At 37.7% G+C, this 23077-nt stretch overlaps 1 protein-coding gene across 1 annotated transcript in view; it reads right to left on the minus strand.

The window, feature by feature from the left end:
* Nucleotides 1-23077, minus strand: part of CSMD1 (CUB and Sushi multiple domains 1) — a 1283073-nt gene that overhangs the window by 106140 nt on the left and 1153856 nt on the right. The window contains exons 47-48 of the mRNA XM_074861694.1: nt 17278-17466; nt 13035-13181 (exon numbers count right to left, since the gene is read on the minus strand). Of these exons, the coding sequence (XP_074717795.1) occupies nt 13035-13181; nt 17278-17466 (336 nt within the window). The remainder of the gene's footprint in view (nt 1-13034; nt 13182-17277; nt 17467-23077) is intronic.

Raw genomic sequence — 23077 nt, forward strand, 5'->3', positions numbered from 1 at the left:
TTAGGGGTGACATTGTAAAGAGGAAGCAAGGGAAATTAAGGTGGGAAGCTAATAGGGAGAGAAAGATTGACAATAGCTGGATAAAGAACTATCTTATATTGTCTACCAGAGAACCACTAAGATAGACTGTGGTCTGTAGGGAGTGGTGGAACAAGGATAGAGATCAGACAGAAAGGTTGGGGAGCACAGCTAGGCTGGTTGGCAGAGTTATTTTGAACAGAAGGAGTGTGAGGTTTGGGACAAACTAGGTATGGTGAATACATGAAGTGAGTTGAATTCCTTGAAGTACAATGAATAGTTCAACAGAGGGCAGTACAGAAAGGATCCCACATGAGAAGGGGCTATGCCTACAGATTACCAAATTTTACAATTCCACGACTGTTAACAGTATCTCTGAAACCCATAATAATGTGCATTTTGTGATGTGAGTCATATAAGTTTGGATAACATATTTAAACCAGTTATTTAACATAGATCAGATCCACCTCCTACTCTTACAGAAACGTTTATTAATGACATTTTAAAGTAGTGGCAGTAGGCAGTTAGTATGTCAGAAGCTAGGAACAACGATGCAGGCAAGCAGTGCTTGTAATCCCCATTCATGTAAAAGCCCTAACAAAACTCATAGTATTTTGTGCAGCAAAGGCAGCAAAATATGAAAAGGCTGGTGCTTAAACAATTTATTACATCTAAGATATACACAGTATGAAAAGAAGCAAAGCTTTTGAAACAAATTATCTAAAATTCTGAAGACAGATTTTTATTTTACAACTCTGAAAAATCTTGTTGAAGACTCTGACACTTGTTGAGACAGTGAAGGAATATTAATAAGACTCCATACAATTCCATTCTTAATCTATGATTTAAGTAATTTTTAATTTGTTCTTTAAACTGAAGTCCCTTCAGAGTCCAGGATGAAGCACAAAGAACATCTTCTAGGATTAGGAACTTACATATTAACTGAAGAGCCACACACAAGACAATAAATAAAAAAATATCTGGAATGTAAGCAAATGCTTGAAGAATGTCAGACTGAAAACTACAGTCGCTGTCAGCTGAGTGAACATTCTGGGTTTAAGCAGGAATCTCTACAGAGTGCGCATAAAATATTGCAGCCTTGTTATCAAGCACCACTGGGATAAAATGCTGTCTTTCTCCCAGACAGTTTCTAAGAGGGGATCTGTCCTGGAACTTCATGAGGCTTAGCTGCTATAGGTGCAATGACATAGGAGTGTTCTCATCTAGGAATGACAATGTTTTACCACAAAATGTGATAAACTTCTATGAAGCTGTTGCAGTGACCTGAAGTAGCTTTACATTTACAGATTTAATTTACTTTTCCAAATGACATCGTATCCACATTCTTTCAAGGCCTCTTAAACAACAGTGTTTTTTGCAAGGCAGCATACTGAACATTTTCAGCTCAGTTATAATCACAACGTTCATTTGTCACTTGCAACTGAAGACCAACAGGGTAATAACTGCCTAGCTAAATCACATATCACTAGTCAACTGATGTGTGGACAGCAGCACAGATAAACACTGATTTTGCATTTCCAGGACCATACTCTTCCTTTCATAAAAGGAAGAGTATATTCTCTTAAGAGCTGGAACATTTAAACATTTATGCAGTTTGAGGCACTCTGTCTAAGGGAAGTTCAATTACATAACTCCCAATTCCAAATTAAAATTCTTTGAAACTGGATGTCCAAACCCCTGTGAGAGACAGCAATTTGAGTACAGTCCATAATGGGACAAGATTCTAGACTGAGGATGCTGATCTCTGGCAACTCCATTTTCCTGGAAAAGGTATTTATTGCCTTAACCGGACAAAAGAGAGAGGAGTACGAGTCGGGGAGAGTTTTTGTGAATGGGCTTTATCCCCAGTTTTTGATTCTTATGACCCTATTGCGGACCCTATGATTGTTCTAAATACCAAGGGAGATGGAACGGAACACATGTAAAACTCACAATAGTTGGGTAAAATGTTCATACCAAGAACCTACAGGGGAAGGTTGTAAAGCAGTAATGTGAGATCGGTTCTTTGATGTGCTGTTTGGAAATTGTCTACATGCCAATAGTACAGATAAAAACCATAGTGCAGGTGTTTCAGTGGGCCTGACACCTGGAACCCCAGTGAAGTGATTAGTAGTGCTCAAGAACCTATTTATAATTTGAATTGCATTATTCGATTACAAGTTGTTTTAGAAATTATCACCAATGAGACCACTCGTGCCCTGGATCTATTAACAGACCAGGCCACGCAAATGCGAACTGCAATATTCCAACATCGTATGGTTCTCGATTACCTGTTAGCTGAAGAAGGGGGTGTTTGTGGTTGAGAGCATGTCCTTAGGTCCAGCCTGGGACACATTTTGGTTAAACATGTTAGGTTAAAATACTGTTAATTGATACTGCTATTGTTACCTTTATTATATGTTTGGTTAGAATGTTGTTAACCATTGTTAGTATTAATATTGTTTTATTTGTTGCATGGTTTGGCCTTATTACTGTTTTTGCCATGTATTATTCTCTGCTTTATTGAATTAATTCAACACGTTGTGACCAATATGCAATTTATGGCCACCTCATCACTGGACAATATTAAATATGTCCATGCGGTGGACCAGCCAAAAACTTCAGTTGTGAAAATTGTATGGATGGATGTTTTTTCCCTGTTTTATTTTGCTATGTGATTTTGTCATGTTAATGCTTCTTCTTCTTGCTATATATTGTTTAATATTTTGTACAATTGATTACTATCTCATTGGATGGATTCATAGTTTATATAATTGATTATGAATTATAAAATGCTCTTTGCTGGCCTTTTCTAAACAATCATCCTTTCTTAAAGCCACCATGGGTCCTGAAGCAATCTTTGAGCCATGGGTTGGTGTGAGAGACTGAAATGTCATATGACTGTCTCAAAGCTTGCTTGTGTCTGTGCAAACCTCCAGGACAAGCTGCTGTGGCCTGTGGATTGGTCTGGGGGATGTCGTCCAGAGAAGCGGGAGTGTATTGAAGGATGCATCCCCCCACTTCCTTGGGTTGCATTGTCCGGACTCTTTAGACAAGCCTCAAAGGGGCAGACCTGTACTAAGCTGGCCCCATCCTGTAGCCATTTGTGGCTCTGTTGTGTAGGCCAGACACCATGCCTGCATTGCTAATGAACTGACAAGAGGCAAACTTTCCTGCCCTGAAGCCAGATGCAACAAAACCTGTTGGACCAGAGAAAAAAAACTAAAGGTGGGCAGATATGATAATCAGTGGATACGATTAACTTAAAAAGGCAGCAGAAAATTTTGCTCAGTGTGCATCCACCATCGAAGCCAGACCCGTGTGCACCCACCAGCAAAGAACTGAAGGCTGAGGACCAACGGGACATCACTGGATCCATGGTGGTGACTATTCTTGCAGCCCTATCCTGCATCCTTGCTTTATTTCTGTCTTTTCCTTCCATTCTGTCCTATCGCTACCCGTCTTCACTTTTTTAATAATAAAAACCTGGTTTGGGTATATGGCATTTGACCTTGTTTGTGTCTTAATCTCGCTCTTGGGATCATACCGAAACCTCCCCCGATATTGGATCAGGACAACCCCCCAGATGATTCTGTAAATCTCCGTCTTACAGTGATAATATGACATTTTCTCTAAGAATTTATTTTAGCAAAGAACTTAATTTCCTTCAGTATCTTTGATCAATAGTCCAAAAACTTATATGAAGTAATACTTAAAATTATTCACTGAAATAGTCCTATGTTTGAAATTATAAGTAAGCAAAAAACCTTCCTTCAAATCTCATATTGCCTTTGTTTAGCTTATATGCTAGATTTTCTGTTGACAGATAAAAAGTCACAGCTCAGTCCACTGCTTCCTTCTAACTTTCCCTTTTGGATACTTACTTATATTCATCATCATATTAACAGGGGATCTTATGTCCTTCAAAGGTGATACTATTCTTTAAATATCCAATGAGGCAGAGATTTACTACCATTCTCACATTAGATATTTTCACTTTAGAGATAAGAAACCAGACACTGGCTTAAGTAATTAGGTAAGATCACACAAGAAAACTAAACATACCTCTTCTGATTACTAACACATTTCCTTAATTAATGGACCATACATTCCATATATTATTTTTTCACTTAAAAATGTATAGAGTCAAAAAGGAGAACAATCTCAAGCAACCAACAAAAAAAAGAGTCGGGCTGTCATTCTTTTTCTTTTGCAGTTTATCTTTAAATCTAACAAGTAAACAGTATGGAAACAGCAAGCTAAATTTGTGAAAGCCTATTCCATCTTTAGTGATACAATTGTGAATGTCTGCCTCTTCAGAAATTAAATATCTGAATAAATAACCTGCTATTTATAGTACAGCTGTTCTTACTAATGTTTCAACATATATAAATGATCCTGTTTATATTTCTCTTGACTCAAAGCACTGTATAAACCCCCATTGTGTGACTTTCCTGATGTATTTACTACGGCAAATCACCACCTAAAAGCTTAGGAACCACAGAAGAAGAAATGAGTCTGATGAGCTTCTTCATACAATTCTCTTGTCACTTCTAACCAGCTACTGTAAAATGTAAAGACAAAACCAAACTAATCAATAGCCTTTGCTTTTAAATTGAAGCGGAGAGGAAACAGGAACAGTTGTTTCATATGTACAAAGTTTAAAAATAAGATAAAATGAATGGTGAAGAATTAAACTTCTTGCAGTGACAGATGAGGTTACAAGAGCAGAATAAATGTGTGGTGGGTTGACCCTGGCTGGACAGCAGGTGCCCACCAAAGCCTCTCTATCGCTCTCCTCCTCAGCCAGACAGGGGGTAGAAATATAACAAAAGGCTTGTGGGTCATGATAAGGACAGGGAGAGATCACTCAGCAATTAACATCATGGGCAAAACAGACTAAAGTTGGGGATAATTAATTTATTTTATTACAAATCTAATCAGAGTATGATATTGAGAAATAAAACAAATCTTAAAACATCTTCCCCCCAACCCTCCCTTCTTCCCGGACTGAACTTCACTCCAAATTTTCTCTACCTCCTCCTCCACAGCAGCAGGGAATGGGGGTTATGATCAGTTCTTCACATGTTGTTTCTGCCATGCCTTCCTCCTCAAGGGGAGGAGTCCTCACATTCTTCCCCTGCTCCAGTATGGGTCCCTCCCACAGGACACAGTCCTCCATGAACTTCTCCAATGTGGGTCTTTCCTACAAACTGCTCTAGTGTGGGTCCCTTCCACAGGGTGCAGTTCTTCAGCACGGTTCTTCCCTGGGGTCACAAGTCCTGCCAGCAAACCTGCTCCAGTGTGGGCTCCACTCTCCACAGGCCCACAGGTCCTGCCAGGAGCCTGCTTCAGTGCAGGCTTCCCATGCCTCCACAGCTGCAGGTGGAGATCTGCTCCTCCATTAACCTCCATGGGTGCAGGGGCACAGCCTGCCTCACCACAGTCTTCACCACGGGCTGCAGTGGAATCTCTGCTCCAGTGCCTGAAGCACCTCCTCCCCCTCCTTTGCTGACCTTGGTGACTGCAGAGCTGTTGTTCTCACATATTCTCACTTCAGCTGCAGTTGCACAGGGTTTTTTTCCCCTCTTCTTAAATATGTTATCACAGAGGTGCTACCACCGTCACTGATGGACTCAGCCTTGGCCAGTGGTGGGTCCGTCTTGGAGCCAGCTGGCATTGGCTCTATCAGACAGAGGGGAAGCTTCTAGCAGCTTCTCAAAGAAACCTTCCCTGTAGGCCTCCGCTACCAAAACCTTGCCCTGCAAACTCAATACATAAGGTAAAATAGAGATCTATGGTGGGGTTTTTAATACATTTATCTACAGTTCTATTGGCAGGCAACTACAAATTAGCTAAGTAACCACTTGACTTATTTACTCTTGAATGACTAACTGAAGTTAAACAAAAGCCACAAAAGTTATAGAGACAATGTCAACTTGCAAAGGAGAAAGCTAAGTACCCCTCTGCTTCCCAAATCACTGTGCCTCCAGCGAGTCTAAGTACTGTAGTGCACTTTCATTCCTTCTACAACTACTTAAAAAAAATCACCACTTCATTATGCTTTTATGCTAGCTTGCTTGGGTAGGAATGTGCATGAAGGGTTATAAATCATTGAGGGAGAACAATGGCCAGAAGCACATTCTGTAGGTGTCTTTCAAAGCAGTTTCAACTTTCGTCTCTTAGACACTGGTTTTCCTAGCCTGGGCTCAGCAAGTTCTATTTTCTGCACTCACAGATCTTCCTCATTTGTAATAAACTGCACAGTTTTGGTGGAACCCAGTTGCACTAGTCAAGTTCAAGAACTATGAAACAACAAGCAAGCATTAAAAAAAAAAAAAAAGGGTATTTCATCACAAGATACCTTTTCCTTATATTTTTGGTATCCATTTTAGTGATTTTACCATACTACAACTCTGTCAAAGAAAAAAGAGATTACTTTGCTAGAGCTAAAAAAAATTTTAACCAATGCTTCCCTGACTAGTTTCACTATGTTATACAGATGCTCACTAGCTTAAGAAAGAAATCATTTAATATCTAGGTGTTATTGCAGTTAGGAAATTTATTATTTAGATTAAAATCATGCTAGTGTCTCTATAATATATGAAAGCCCTTAAAAGGATATTCCTCTGTTGTAATTCTATAGCTCTTATCTACTAAGATTTAGCAAAAAGCCTTAAACCACAAGATAGAAAACATACAAGTAACATTAGACAAATAGCTTACACAAGTAAAGTCATATGCTAAAGAAAATATTAAGCATTCATCTGAAAGCTAATAACACTTTTTAAAAGTGAAGAAAATTTGATTCTACAAATGAAATCTAGTTGTGACAGAACTACAGTTTGCAAAGTTGTGTGCACAGGCATAGCTGGAGAAGGGGAGGGTTGTGGGAGGGCAGTAATTCTTCTCAATAGGTTCTTCATTATGAGGAAGCCTGCTGGCTCAGTCACAGCTGCCACGGTATCAATAGCCTTTTGGGGATCTTGTATTTTTCCTACTTTCATGATGTTGCTTTCACTCATTAAGATTCAAATCCAATTGTTTATGCTGCCTCTCACTGTTACTCTTCTTTCATGCTGATTATTTCCATTGAATCTCATGTAAAATGTACAGAAGTTCAGAGAAAAATGCAGGCACTGACTGTTAGTGAAGCGGAAAAAGCAAAACAGTTGTTTGTTCCTAGAACATAGCCAAAAGCATTGCATCTCTCTCTCCAGTCCTCCGGTTTCATTATTAGTTGAGGCTAGTGACATAATAATTGATGAATTGAGCCTAGCAATTAGACAGACCACTTCTCGACTACTGCAAAACATGTTTTGTGTACACACAAAGGTGTAAAATAATTTCTCATTCCTCAAAAATCGGTTTCCTTAATAATTCAATACTTACAAAATAAAACCTTTACATGAAGTCTATTGTTATAACCCTGATATTACTTCTTCACCTTAAATTCATGACAGAAGGCCCACTCCCTTCACGGCCACACATCTGAGGGTTATCATGTGACAGGTTCTCTTTATTCCTTCTTCCACAATCTCAGTTCATCTATTAGGTCCTGTAATTGCCTTTTCTCTTTGAACAACTAAATGAATCTCCAGTATGCTTGAAAACAGCTTCCATTCCCTCCGCCCTTCAGTTTCAGTTTGTCTATAGTAATATTCCAAAGGCTTCTTGCAAGATGGAGATAATGCTTTTACTAACTGGGTTTTTTTCCTGACTGCTCATAGTTCTACTTATAGTTTTTAAGTCCCCAAACCAATGATCATTATGACGCTCTGAGTTCAGCCCTGATCTTCTGTTTCAGTAAGAAAAGAAACTTTCCAGAGTTTAGACAGGCAGTGCATGGATGGTACAGGAAAGGAGTGAACTCTGTGAAAATGATTTCCCCAGACAGCATTTAGCATGACTAAATAGGACATACCTGGTGCTTGATAAAACGTTCTTCTAAAACATTCTTAGTATTCCTTTCTCAATTTATATTGACAATTATTAAACACCAAAATTAACACACACAACCTTTACATTGCTAATCAAGTCCAAACACAGAAAAAGCAAACCTTAACAACAGAAATTATCACACCACACACACCCCCTCTCACTATTTACATCATATAAATGATCCCTAACCCAAGCCTTTTAGGAGCAATGTGTCTGGAGATGTATGTGTGAGAACATTTTAAATAGGCTGCAAACTGAGTGAGGGTCAGTATGTCTACACGTAGAATAGAATCCAGTATTTCAACAGAATCATAGAATCATCATAGAATCATAGAATCCCAGGCTGGAAGGAACCTCAAGGATCATCTGGTCCAAACTTTCTTGGAAAAAGCAGTCTAGACAAGACAGCCCAACACCCTGTTCAGCTGAATCTTAAAAGTGTCCAATATTGGGGAATCCACCACTTCCCTGGAGAGATTATTCCAATGGCTGATTGTTCTCATTGTGAAAATTTTTCCTCTAGTGCCCAGTCAGAATCTCCCCAGGAGTAACTTGTACCCATTACCCCCCATCTTTTCCATGTGACTCATTATAAAACAGGGAGTCTCCATCTTTGTAGCCACCATTTAAATACTGGAACATGGTGATAAGGTCTCCCCAGAGCCTTCTCTTCTCAAGCCTGAAGAAACCCAATTCTCTCAGCCTTTCCTCGTACAGCAGGCTTCTCAGTCCCTTGATCATCTTTGTGGCCCTTCTCTGGACCCTCTCCAGCCTGTCCACATCTTTTTTGCGTAGCTGGGACCAAAACAGTATTCTAGGTGTGGCCTGACAAGTGCTGAGTAGAGTGGGGTAATGACTTCTTCAGCTCTGAGGGTGATGTCCTTGTTGGCTCAACCCAGCATCTTGTTGGCTTTCTTTGCTGCTTCAGCTCACTGTTCTCTCATATTGAGCTTGTTGTCCACCAGGACCCTCAGGTCCCTGTCCACAGAGCTGCTCCCCAGCCAGGTAGATCCCAGTCTGTGCTGCACTCCTGGATTATGTTTTCCCAGGTGCAAGACCTTATACTTGTCCTTGTTGAACTTCATAAGGTTCTTGTTAGTCCACTCTTCAAGCCTATCCAGGTCTTTCTGCAGGGTGGCTCTCCTTTTCAAAGTGTCCACTTCCACACTCAGTTTGGTTGGTATCACCAAACTTCATCAGGGTACACTTGATCCTAATCATCCAGATCACTTATGTTGAAACATTAGTAAGAACAGCTGTACTATAAACAGCAGACTGTTCCCCACCAGACCACTTGTCTAGACTGTAATACATCAGTTTCTCTAGAAGGAGACTGTGGGGAACCGTATCAAAAGCCTTGGAGAAATCCAGGTAAATGATGTCCACCACTCACACCACATCAACGGAGCAGGTTTCTTTGTTGTAGAAGGCAATTAGGTTTGTCAGGCATGATTTGCCCTTGGTGAATCTGTGCTGGCTTTTCCCAATCACATGCTTCATTTGACTTGTGATAGCCCCCCGAAGGATTAATTCCATAACTTTCCTAGGGATTGAGTACGATTGATGGGCCTATAATTTCCTGGATCCTGCTTTAAGTCCTTCTGATAGATGGGGGTGACATTAGCCTTCTTCCAGTCTTCTGGGACATCCCCTGTTCTCCACAACTTCTCAAAGATTATGGAGAGTGGCCTCATAATGACATCAGCCAGCTCCCTTAACGTTGGGATCCATCGATTTGTAGGGGTCAAGCTCCTGTAATAGTTCACATATCAACTCTTCCTTCACTGATGGTGGGTATGTGTTTGCACTGACCTGGATTTTTGTTCCCAAGGCCTGGGGCCTGTGAGAGACTGAAATGTCAAATGATTTTCTCAAAGCTTGTGTGTGTGCTTTGAGTCATGGGGTGGTGTCAGTAATGCCTCGACTATTCATCAAGGACCAGCCTTTGTAATTAATCTAAGGAATGTCATCCAAGGAAGTAGGAGTGTATTGAAGGATGCACCCTTCCACTCCCTTGCAGTTGTATTGACAAACACCTTAGATAAGCTTCAAAGAGGTGGACTGAGTGAAATCAGGTGTTTCTCATCAAGCACAAGGACCGCTGATCACCAGCCATTGTGGCTCTATTGTATTGCTAATGACTTTGCCCCTTTGACATTGAACTGATAAGAGCTGAAAGTTTCTGCCCCAGAAGCCAGATGATTGCTCAAGAAGCATGAAGTCAGCAAAAGCCTGTGGGAACAGAGGAAAAACTAAAGGTGGGCAGATATGCTAATCAGCTGGTAAGACAAAAGGCGATCAAGAACTTTGCTCAGTGTGCACCCACCACTGAAGAACTGAAGACTGAGGACCAACAGGATGCTGCTGGATCCATGGTGGTGACTATTCTTGTGACTCTATTCCGGATGCTTGCTTGATTTCTGTCTTTTCCTTCCATTCTGTCCTATCGTTACCCCTCTTCACTTTTAATAATAAAAAACTGTTTTGGGTGTACAGCATTTGACCTCGTTTGTGTCTTGATCTCAATCTTGGGATCATATTGAAATCTCTCCCAACATTGGATTGGGACAGGGCCCAATAGTGCTGGTAAAGACAGAGGTGAATAAAGTGTTGAGAACTTCTGCCTCTTCAGCATTGTTGGTGACTAATTCACCTCTCCTGTTTAACAGCAGGCCAATATTTTCCTTCTGTTTCTGTTTGTTGTTTACATACCTGAAGAACCCTTTCTTGTAGTTTTTGACATCTCTTGGTGATTTCAATTCAAGCTGAGCGTTTGCTCTTCTAACTGCATCTCTGCATGCCCTGACAATACCCTTATAGTTCTCAATGGGTACTCATCCAGTTTTCTATCTCTGTTACACTTCTCTGCTGGTTTTGAGCAGACTCAGAAACGCACAGTTAAGCCAAGGGGGTCTCTTGCTCTACCTATTTCCCTTACCTTTAAAGGGGATGAACTGGTTTTGTGCTTCAAGGAGAGCATTCTTGAAAAACTCTTGAGCACTCACTAGCTCCTTTATTCTCCATGGAAGCTTCCCACAGAATCCTTCCCACCTAAGCTCTGAGCAAGCTGAAGTTTGCTCCTCTAAAATCTAAAACCTTTGTCTTCAGTGTGCTCAGCAGGATCCCAGACTCCATGATATTGTGATCACTGCAGCCAAGGCTATCACTAACCTAGATATTACAAAGTTGGTTTTCTTGGTCTGTGAGTAGCAAGTCCAGCAGTGCCTCATTCCTGGTTGGCACATCTAACATTTGTATGAGGAAGCAGTCCTCTATGCATTTCAGGAACTTGATGGATGACTTGTGATCTGCTGTATTATTCTTCCAACAAATGTCTGGGTAGTTGAAGTCACCCATAAGAACCAGATTCTGTTGACCCAAAGTTTGCTTAAGTGACCCAAATATTGCTTTGTTGGCCTTATTGTCTTGGTTTGGAGGCGGTAGCAAATGCCTACTGTAAGATCCCCCTTAGAGGCAACCCCTCTGATCTTGACCCAGAGGCATTCAATAGGGCTTCCACAATTGCTGTAGTTGAATTCGATACATTCAAGGTTCTCCTTAACATAGAACATGACTCCTCCACCTCTTCTTCCCTGCCTGTCTTTGGAAAACAACCTATAGCCATCCATCATGATCCTTCAGTCATGTGAGTTGTCCCACCATGTTCCAATTATTTCTATGATATCATAACTTTCTAACCAGGTGCAGAGCTCCAGTTCCTCCTGTTTTTTCCCCAGGCTGTGTGCATTGGTATACATACACTTGAGGTGGCTGGCTTTCTGGTTCACATCTTGGGAGGCAGCTAAGAAACATTTGTCACTGCTCTGGTTGGCCTGGTTTATTCCCTAGTTGGTTGCAACGGTGTGAATGTCGTCAGTTTGGACCCCGGCCCCCCAAGTCTTTCAGTTTAAAGCCTGCCTCACAAAATTGGCCAGCCTGCTGCCAAAGATTCCCTTGCCTCTTCCAGGCAGGCAGATCCCATCCATCCCTAACAGGCTATACTTATCGAAGACTGTCCTGTTGTCATAAAAGCCAAAGTCCTCACAAAGTCACAGTCCATGAAGCCAGAATTTGATTTGCACTATAGATCTATTTCTGGCTGCACCCTTTCTTTTCACTGGTAAAATGGAAGAAAAGATAACTCTGGCAGCAACACTTTTCACTTGCACTCCCAGGGCTTTGTAGTCTTCCTTGATTCTCTCCAAGTTCCGGCTTGTGGTGTCATTCATGCCCACATGGAAGAGTAACAATAGTCTGTGCTCTTGACAAATTGTGGCTCTCTCTTGGCAATATCTCGGACCTTAGCTCCTGGAAGGCAGCATAATTCTCATGATGCCTTGTCAGGCTGGCAGATGGGCACCTCAGTGCCCCTCAACAGAGTCACCTACTGTCAGCACACCTTACTCATGGGTATCTATAGCTGTTAAAGCTTCATATCTGGTTTTGGTTGTAATGCTGGAGGATGGGGACTGGCAACTGATATTTTTTCTTAATAAGGGAAATAATTTTTAACTCTATTCAGATAGGCCATTTACATATTTTCATGTCACCATAACACCAGATTCACATGCAGCCTGTTGAAGAAGTGAGGGATTTTTCCCTCTGGTTTTCCATTTATTTGTATATGAAGAAAAGCATAGTAATAAGAGTTCTGAACTGCAACTCAAGGAAATTGTAAACCTAATAACTGTGTACTGAATTGCAGGCAGAGTACCCCATACCATTTCAGGATCAAAAATTCTCAATCTTGAGTACTTCTGCGTAACTCTAAGGGCTATCCCTCCCACTACATTTCAAATGCCTTTCTCTAGGTCTGGTAAGCAAGATAGCAAGTTGCAGAGAGAATTATTAATTGGAGAAGTATTCGTCTAGAGATCTTTGGCAAACTAAGAAAAAATGGAGTCTGAGTCCTGTCCTTACCTTGAGCTTGCAATAGAATGATTACTCATCCTCAAAATGGATTTTTTAATAAATTATCTTCAGAGAAACAGACATTATATTATAAAGTCCTAATTTGATGCTAAATAGTATATGTAACCACAAAGTATAATTTAATGGAAATCATTAATAGTTACCTGAGTAACGGATCTTGAATCCTTTCTTGCTGGTTGCATGATCAGTTGACCAGCGAAGATACAGCTGATTCATTTTGCTTGTAAAATTCAGTTGTCCAGTATGATTTCCACTTAAGGCAACTAGTAAAGGGCTTTGCCCAGAAGAACCTTCAGAGATGAATAAAGAAACCTTTGAAGTTTTAAAGTACTACCAGTTTAAGTAATCCTTTCCATATTTTAACTCAGCTCTGAATGTGAATATACAAGGGAAGAATAGGAAATAACCTGACACATTGCTGCCAGTGAAATAATTAACATATCTCTATTTAAACTATCTAGCCAGTTTTAGGTTTTCAGTAGAGGGCACAATAAAAATCTTGGTACAAACAAACTGAAATACAAAACAATGAATGTTTTTGGCATAAACACTGAAAAAATACCAAATTTAAAAAAAAAAAAAAATTCTATTTGGAACAATTATTCTGAATGAGGTTATGTTTCTACTCCTTGTCCTTTTGTATCTATTATTTATTTAAGCTCTTATCCAACTAGTGAGTGATAGCAAATCTATATATTCTTTGACATTGTACAGCTTGTATAATTTTAAACAGCACCATATTGTATAGAAACACTGTAGCTAAAAAATGCTCTGTCACATGTAAGATCATCACAGTTTCACGGTGGAATACACATATGTAGATGTGCTATGAATTAACAATACATACTTCATTAGGACTCGGTTCTGTTAAAAGATAGGGTGTTTATTATAGTATCATTTTAGTGTTAAAAAAAAAAAAAGATGATGAAAAATTGTGTGCTGGCACTAAACCAGTATCTTCACCACAGTAAAACCCTAGAAGCACAAATAATTATTTGGGGCTACCTATATCATAAAACAACATATATGCAAGAGAAAAAATAATCTATGTATCAAAATAATCTCCAAGTGGAAGCTTTCTGTAACATGAAATGGCATTTTCTTCCTCCCTATAAAGGTTATGTTTTGTCCAGCTGAACTCCGCTCTTTCATATGCTCACTATGCCTTTCACTCCACGTTTTTCAAGTTTAGGAAAGCCATGTTCAACCAACATTATCTTGGCCACAGTAGCTATTTCAAAGAAAGGCTGCTTCATCCATTCTTGCTGAGTTTGAGCAGCTGCATCCTGATCAGCTCTTCTTATGTTGCATCACACAAAAATAAAACTGAATCAAATGACACCTAAAAATTGAATACAATTGTTATCAGACTTCTCCCCCTCCAATAAAAATAAGTACATTTTCTGACTGGGACATGTCAGGTACAAAAGGGAGGCTACAGAAGTCACTGCAAACCATAGAGATTAAGACAACTTCAGAGTTTTTAGGAACAGCAGTTCAACCACCATAATGGAAATACTACAACTAAATAAGTATTGCTAAATAAATTCAAAATGATAAATACATATACAAAATAAGAACTAATAAGCATAGCTTTAGGCACAGGTTGCCCAGCATGCCCTCATCAAAATGCTTTGTGGTTTGTTTCTTTTCCATATTAGCGAGTTAGAGTTTGATGATTACAATGTAGGATAAATGATGATGCATGCTGAGGTCAATTCCTACTTTTGCTTGGAAAAATTATTTAGAACATGACAATTCATTTAGTTTCTCTGTGCTTCACCCTGAGTTTTGTAAAATCTGTTTAATACAGTTGTTACAGTTTAAAATGTATATGTTCTTTCAAAATTCTCAAATGAAAGAGGCCAAAAGAGTACAACTGCAAATAAATATCTACTACATACAAAGAGGTGAGAATCTTTCCTCATTAGTGATCATGAAATTAGTTTGCAGCACCACATGCCACACTGCGATTTTTAGTCATTGGGAGGTCAGAGGAATGATTCAATGTATTTTAGTTTGCTTTTGCCTGAAGTTGTTTCAGTTTCTTTACCTCACCTAGCAGGCAGCTCTTCAGATGATATTCAGAAAAGTCAGGATCATGACTTAGATGTTCTTGAGACTGATTTTTTTATTATTATTTCAGAGTTTGTCTATATAAGGAAATAAATACTCAACATCTGTTGTGATGACCTGTCATATGATGCTTTCCTGAATATTAGGTAAAAGTTGACATTTCCATCTATTTTCAGTGACAGAATTTTGTTGGTTTATTTCAGGGAGAAAAAAGAAATAATCAAAGAATATTTGCAGTATTAAATGAATGTTAAACAGTATAAGTAGCCTGAATACAGTGTTTTCAAGTTCAAAAACCTTTAATTATTATATTCATGGTACATTTATGGCTTCTCTGGTTTAGTATACTGATGGGATTTCCTAAAGGTGTGACTGGTAAGTGGGAATGGCTAATGGGTTTATTATTGCCAGCTGACCAGGGTGTCCTCATCATCGTCCCGCTGCTGAAGCACAATAATTTACAATGTAGTCAGTTAGGTGTAGTCACTATTTTGGTTTGCATTCTGAAACTGCCCTATAAAGTAATCAGAGACCTATGCTTAGCAAATACTCTTTTTCTGAAAGTCATCTTGCCAATCTTTACATAGTTTCTGCATAAGATAGACAGATCAGTGCAGTTCTATTCACCTAAATAAAGGTATACTTGTTCGGATCACACAAGGTCCGAGGATATGACATATATTTATTGCAAAATGCAGCAATACAGGGAAATACCTAAGCTAGCTCTGAACAAGCTAGTCTGAGTTATATCCACCACTGGAAACAGTATAACCACATCAGCATTGCCTTCTGCTCCAACAAACTCATCATGCTGAGATGTAGAACTAATTAGCCCAGCAATGCACATTGCTAATGTGGCCACGGGGACACAAGCGAGTATCTCTGCAAGGCATTGCAATGTGCCATATTTAAATACCAACTTGTTGAGAGCTAGTTCAGGAATCTCTACATGGTACTGTACTGAGAGGTTATAAATATGCCATTATCTTTCTCATTTAAGTTTGCTGGTAGGTGGTAGAAAAAATGACTTGAATTTCTAAGAATGTGATTTCATGTCATGAAATGACAATGTTTAAAAATGTAGTAACTATGATAATTCTTCTCAGATCTATTATTGATAATCTGCTTTCATTAAATTTAAATGCATAAGAAAGAAAACAAAAAGCTTCATCAGGAACATTAAGCAGTTTCTACAGAATTTTTCAAAAGAAAACAAAGTGATCAGACCACTAGAAAAGTTCCAGACACGCTACATATTGTCTTGATGTTAAATACAAAATAGAGTGGAGGAAAAGACAGTTTTAATAGATTTTTTCAGACTATTTTCACCACTAATCTGAAACAGAACAACACACACATTATAAAGAAAAAAAATATATGCCAGTGAACTGGCATTTTAAAAAGAATGAAAAATATTGTGTTTTTTTTCAGAATGCTGTTACCAAAAAGTGAAAAAAAAAAAATTTAGACATTGAAAACCTACTACTTAAGAAAAATACTTAGAGCAAGATACCTCAAAAGATATGACCTTTTAATATTTTTCATGTTATGGAACTCCCATAGTGAATATTCATCAGTTCAATCATAGTTATCATATATCGGTTAATGAGGAAAGATATGATAATGGTCTTCAAATGAATAAAAATATATTAAAGAACAATCAAGGACTAGTTATTCTCATCAATCAATGAGAACAGAATGAGTGATAATAAGTTCAGAATTCACTTGAAAATAAAGATAACCTGTTAATTAAATTGGCCCCTTTGAGAGCTACTGGTATGAGTAACACTCTAGAAGTTTTTGTCATTTCTCTACTCTTTGTCCCAAAACAGATAGTCAAATACTTTAGTAGTGGTATATTAAAAAAATATGCAGCACTGGTATTTGGACTAAAATTGAGTATTTAGACTCAAATACTTTTATTAATTAGATGAATGGAATCATAACCCCAAATTATTTCCTCACCAGAAATGATCCGTTACAAACCAGCACATTAACTTCTCCTTTCAGACACCTCCATACACTTCCCAGGAAACAGAAAACTGTGACTTTCATAGGGATACTGAAGCTGCTACTGTTCCTCCGCTAAGAATACCTAAGAAAATTTAAAAGCTTCTTTGTTTGGAATACATCTATAAAAACTTTCATTGGCTAACAGATTTAGATTTAAGGCAAAAGTAATAGAAATACTGGACCATTGTTTAAGTTTCAGATGTATCACTGCATTCTGAAACCAACAATCAGAGTTCAAGCCCCACCTGACCCAATATTTGTTCTTTTGTGGTTAGATAGAATTTAAATCTTGCTTACCATCAAATACTTCCAGCTCATCAAATTGCTTCTCACTTTGAAACATTTCTACAAAAATTGAGATGTTATATCCTGGTTCAACCTTTATAGTCCAAGAACAGGTCTGAGAGTTGGGATAGGTGCCTGGGTAGCCTGGACTGAGGATCACTCCTGATGATTCTGTACGGATTTCATTTGCTGGACATTGTGCTTAAAAGGACACAACAAGAAGAATAACAGGAATAGCAATGAAATAAATTGTTTCCGTTCCATGAAAAAAAAAATAGTATTATTTTTCAGAGATAAGTATGTTTCAGGTTCAGTTTCCAAAGGAAAACATATTAATATCATATTCTAGATGGAAGGAACAATAAAGTTCACTTTAGCACAAATAGAACACCTTTATAAACCATACATTAATGAAACAGGATATTAATTAGAGTGAAACCTTCATCCAGTGAAAACTTCATCACAGCCCAAAGGGTTTACAGTCAAGTGATTCACATATGCTAGTGTGATCATTCACACAGGTGAGGTAAAAGTCCTGGTAAAACTGTTTATTTGGAAACCTGGTAGCTGTCTTCTATCTGAGGTCTTAAAAAAAACCACCGAGCTTTAAAAATGAAATCTGTTACATGAACATGACAACATATTGGAACTTCTAGGCACACCAAATCATTCAAAAGCATATGTGACAAAGGGTGAATTTTGGATACAGAATACTCCAAAGTCATCCAAATAAGAACTTCTCAGCAGCCACCTCCCATTATTTAAAATTCGAACTCATAACATTTTTCAAACAGTTTCACCTGCTATTCTTAAGTGTTTATAATCTTTGCATATGACAGGTAGTATATGACAGATACTATATTAAAATGCTGAAAATTTTATATCCTATATACTGGTTTTGATGAAGAAATTCTTTTGTTGGCCACTGTTTTTCTTTAACATTTCCCTCTCATGCAGGACTGATTTTTTCATATCTGTTTGCTGTTGAAGTCTGATACATTTTGTCCACAGTTTCATAATATATGTGCATTTTAATGATGTTTTTTGTGTATGATTCACAAATATATCTTGACAGAAATGCATTCCTGGAAACTGCCTGGCATAGTACCCAAGTACTTGCATAAATTAAAGGTTATAGGAAAGGTGAAAAACATAACAACAGAGGAAAATATCAGGGGAAAAAAATATGTTACAGGGGGAAAAACATAACTATCAGAAACAAACATTAAAAACTGGACCATTTGCCTTAGCTGGCCTTTTACAAACTTGAGGGTGAAATTTAGGTTCGGTTGTAGCCAAGAAGGATTTTGCTGTAAACTTTTGGAAAACAGTGTCAGGACTCTATCATTAATTGCTCTCTCAGAGAAATTAAGCATACTGGTAGAGAAGGAAATTGTATTTTACAGAAGATGTCCAGTCTTTACCTTCTGTTCCATACACTGGGAACAAATCTGAACACTCCACCAGAAGCAACAATGCAAGCAAAATAGGAATTTTATCAGTTAATTTGCATATAAATTAACCATCACTTTCCTATATAGTGCACAGACCTTCACCTTTGAGAAGCTGCCTTATTTGTGTTTCTCTAACATAGATACAATTTTCCAGACTTGCATGTGGAAGGTAAGAGAAAGTGTACATGCCTGAGTTGGACAATACAACTTTCCATTCATTGTTCCACATTCTTCAGAATATTTTAAATAGTGATACATTAAGAGAGAAAAATATGAGTTTCAAACTTAACTAACAAACTCATTTTCTGAGGACTCCTGATTTCTTAACTGCACCAAAGTTTAGAAAAAAGAAACTAAAAATCAAAACAGTTATTTTCTGTCTGTTCCAAGACTTCCCTAGATCTGTTTTATAGGCTAAGCCTTCAGCACAAAATTCAGGGTGATTTTTCTTAAGTTGTGATTTTTTAATACTATAGCATAAATTGCAAATCACTCATCTAAAAGCCACTCTGATTATCTACAGATATGAGAAAGGGAAAAGCATGAAAAAGTAAAAACTACTTATTACTCTTTTTTGTCATAACCTTTTCTTCTTCAGTCTGCTCTAATAGACTGGAGAATATGTAGCATTATCATGCCAGTAAATGCAGGAAGAGATATGACATTTCTGAAACCCTCTCTTCCTCTCCTCCTCCTCATCTTGTTTAGCTAAAAAACTTCATCAGTGATGAAGAGTAGCTGACATGACACAGTTTCACGACCTGATTTACCCCATAGTATTATGTGCTTATGCTACAAGACTATTTTTAAGAAAACAAGGTGGCTTTTACTGATCCAGTATCAGCTTCATATTATAATAGCTTCATGTTATAATATTAAAGTCTATTAGAACAACTTGTGGATTAAGAGCTGGTTTTCAAATTTGTAAATTACAAGTATCCTGGAGAAATCAGCAATGCTGTCAGGCTTTTCACAACGAGACACAGTCATTCTTTTCAACCCTGGAAAATGATCACTTCTCTTGATAACCTATGTTTTAAGAAATTACTACAATCAACTAAACATGACAAGTAGTTGCAAAGCACAGGATGTCTGGAAGAAAGATACGGGACTGTAGCAAGTACCAATGGAGTGGCTTTTAGTAAACATGCCATATCTAGATATAATCAGGAGAGATGGTAAGGATACAACTGCCTTTTGTTGCCTGTTTTTCCTTAATATTTTAGGGAGTTATGGAAATAACCATTGGTCAAATTACTCATGAAACAAATTATATACTGGTCATTCAGATTTGGGGCCTGCAAACAAAATCTGGATATTACAGATACAGCCCAGACAAAACTAGAACCAGGTGATCTCATAAAATGGAAAGTATGATAGTACATTCTTCCAGAAAAGTTTATGGTTGGGTTGATCTAAAAGGTTATTAGCACAACTCTTTAAATGGGTGCTCTTTCAGCTAAGTTCCCACAGGTATCATTTCCAAAGAGGTACACTATAAGTATCTTCTTAAGAACAGGCTGCATGAACTTGTGTTTACTTACTGCAGTATATAAAGTTTTTGGAATCTGGGATGGATGATTTTCAAGTAAGAATATGAATCAAAATTACAGTTTGAAAAACCTGAGATCAGTTTACAGTGATCCACAGAATATTGTCATAAAGTGTTGAGATATTCTTCACTAACTCAAGAAAGTCGCTGCAAGTATATAAAAGAAATGGAGCCAGGGAAGGAAATGCAGGGAAAAAATAGAGGAAAGTCACCAATCCAGAGAAGTCAAAATTGTTAGTTTCCTCTGGGAAAAAGAAATGTCATAGAATAGGAAGAATGACAATCACACTCAAGAAAACAGAGACACCTTGACTGTGAGCAGCTCAGAAACTGAAACTGAAAATGCTCTAGATGAGAATTGGCCACTGTAAGAATGGTCTGCGGAAAAAAAAAAAAAGAAAAAAGAGACAGGACTAGGAAATTGCAGGGAGAAAAAAAAAAAAGATAAAAACCCCACATAAAATACTTTTTTCTGCCTTTTTCTTTCACCTGCTTTTCTCTTAGATCATATTTTTTTTCTTGTAAAGGATATCAGAGACAAAAAGAGAAGCAGAAGAAAACCACAAGAAAATAGCTTGCTTGCTAGGTTTGAAAAAGTAACAACAAAATATCGTTTTTTCATAAGCAGGTAAAAGTTATCAATAACAGAGAAAGACTGCTGCTTAGCTTTCTTATTCCTCACAGCTAATTCTGAAGAAGGGACCTGAAACTAATTTATTTACCACAGGGGAAAATATGTCTTTTGCAGATGTTTCCTCATGCCCTTCTCTTGTAATTCAGGAAAAGTATGATGTTGCCTTGTAATTAAGAACATTTATTTGGTGGGTAAATATTAAAAATTAACAACTTAAAGGTTAGAGAATTACATTGAACAAATCATCACATGTACGCAACATAAGAAACAGATCAATGCAGGATTGCTGTAGGAATTATTTCCTCACAATATTCTATTGTATTCACTTAGTGGACTTCAAAACTTTACTAATGGAATGATTTCCAAAAGGAAGAAGTACTTTTTTTGGGAAAAAAATGCACCTCTCTAATAGTAATGTGCAAATAGTAATGCAAATGGAGAAAGAGGATACAGAATATTTTTCTGTGGTACTGAGACAAAAATAGTGTCTTGTGAGGCCTCCCTCAGCATATTCTTAGGGCAGAAAATTCAAATAAAATTGAAACTCTGTGTCTTTCTAAGATGTAAATAGCTCAATTTCTCTCCTGTGCTAGAGCAGAAGTGGCCAAATCTTACACAGCAAGATATAGCTCTAACTCTTCCTATGGCCAAGATTCACTTCCTAGCTAAGAGTCATTGGACAAGAGGTCCCTTCCAACATCAGCCATTCACAGGAGACATACCACAGGAATTTATGATAGAAACAGTTCTGGAGTAGTTCAGGGACGTTCATCTTGGCAGCCTTTGCTGGCTCTCTTTCTCCACCATAACGAATTACTCACCAACTTCTCCTCTATATAGTTTAGCTGCTGATTACTTGACTTAACCTCTAGGGTGGAAGCTAGACTTGAACATTTTACAAGATTCATATGGTTAAAGACATAAAATTAAGATACTGAGAAAGTGAGACTGCTTCACCTTCTCCTATAAAACAAAAGGCACATCCATTTTCCAATACTACTAATAAATAGTATTTATCATTTGAATAAAAATAAATTCCACATTGCTATTTTCTTGGTATCACACACAAAACAGGTGAAAACAAAAATCTGCAATTTGGACTCTTTTGTTCTATAATATTAGGTCTTACCTTTAGCATGGTATTTCAAAACAGAATATTTCTAAATACAAAGTCACATAAATTGCTTCAGTTGAAGCATACATAGTCCACTGTTAATACCATTTCTTTTATTTGTCAATCAATTAACACATTAACATTATATTCTTCAGTTTATATTTGATACTTTCTGGACTATCTTCTGTCATCTAAGTTACAGGGTGATTCAACTCCCTACACATTTAGAAGTTTGGGAGTTTACCAATCAAGAAAATTTGAGCTGCAAAACACAGAATTAGACACTTGAGCCCCCCAAAATATTTAATCATAATTTATTTATAAGTATATCCCATGAATTTTAAAAGTAGCTATTGTAAAATGGTTTGGAATTATAACAGGAATAAATATTACAAAAACCTGCTTTAGGCATATTGGAGGACATAAGCAATCTATTTTACATTCATCTTTAATCATATTGTTGCACATGTAAATTCCGAGTACTGTTATTTGTTTGTTTGTTTGCATAAATTCATACATACAGGCAATGCTTACAGAAAAACAAAAGGAAATGAAAAAGATCTTTATGTTACACAGTCACATATAATTGAGTGGGGTGGAGCAGTGTCATGAGAAGAATAATTCTGCAGGACAGCATAACACTCCCATCACATCCTAGTTTCAAGAAACCTGTTTTTTGGAGAAATTGATTCGGTTGTTTTAGGGAAGGCCTGACTAAGCTTCTTGACTTAACTTTAATACTACTTCTGATGTCTCCATCTTTGATTTAATTTTTTATTCATAAATATCATCATCACACTAAGACAATCTTAACACACCATCTCTCTAATGTGTTCTGAGCAGCCAGATTAGAGATCTCTACCTTACACTGAATGCCTATTAGCTGTTTTACTAGTACATCAATTTTTGTTACCAATACAGGAGTATTTCTTGCTGTTGCAATGCTCATCATGCTTTAATTTACTTCTCTACATTTCCCTAACAGCAATTAAAAAAGGAAAGAAATTTAGAGCAAGAGGACATAAGGATAGGATGAGAGCAGAGACTCCAAGTGAATA

This window comes from Strix uralensis, chromosome 3 (assembly GCF_047716275.1).
Source record: "Strix uralensis isolate ZFMK-TIS-50842 chromosome 3, bStrUra1, whole genome shotgun sequence".
Classification (NCBI taxonomy): domain Eukaryota; kingdom Metazoa; phylum Chordata; class Aves; order Strigiformes; family Strigidae; genus Strix; species Strix uralensis.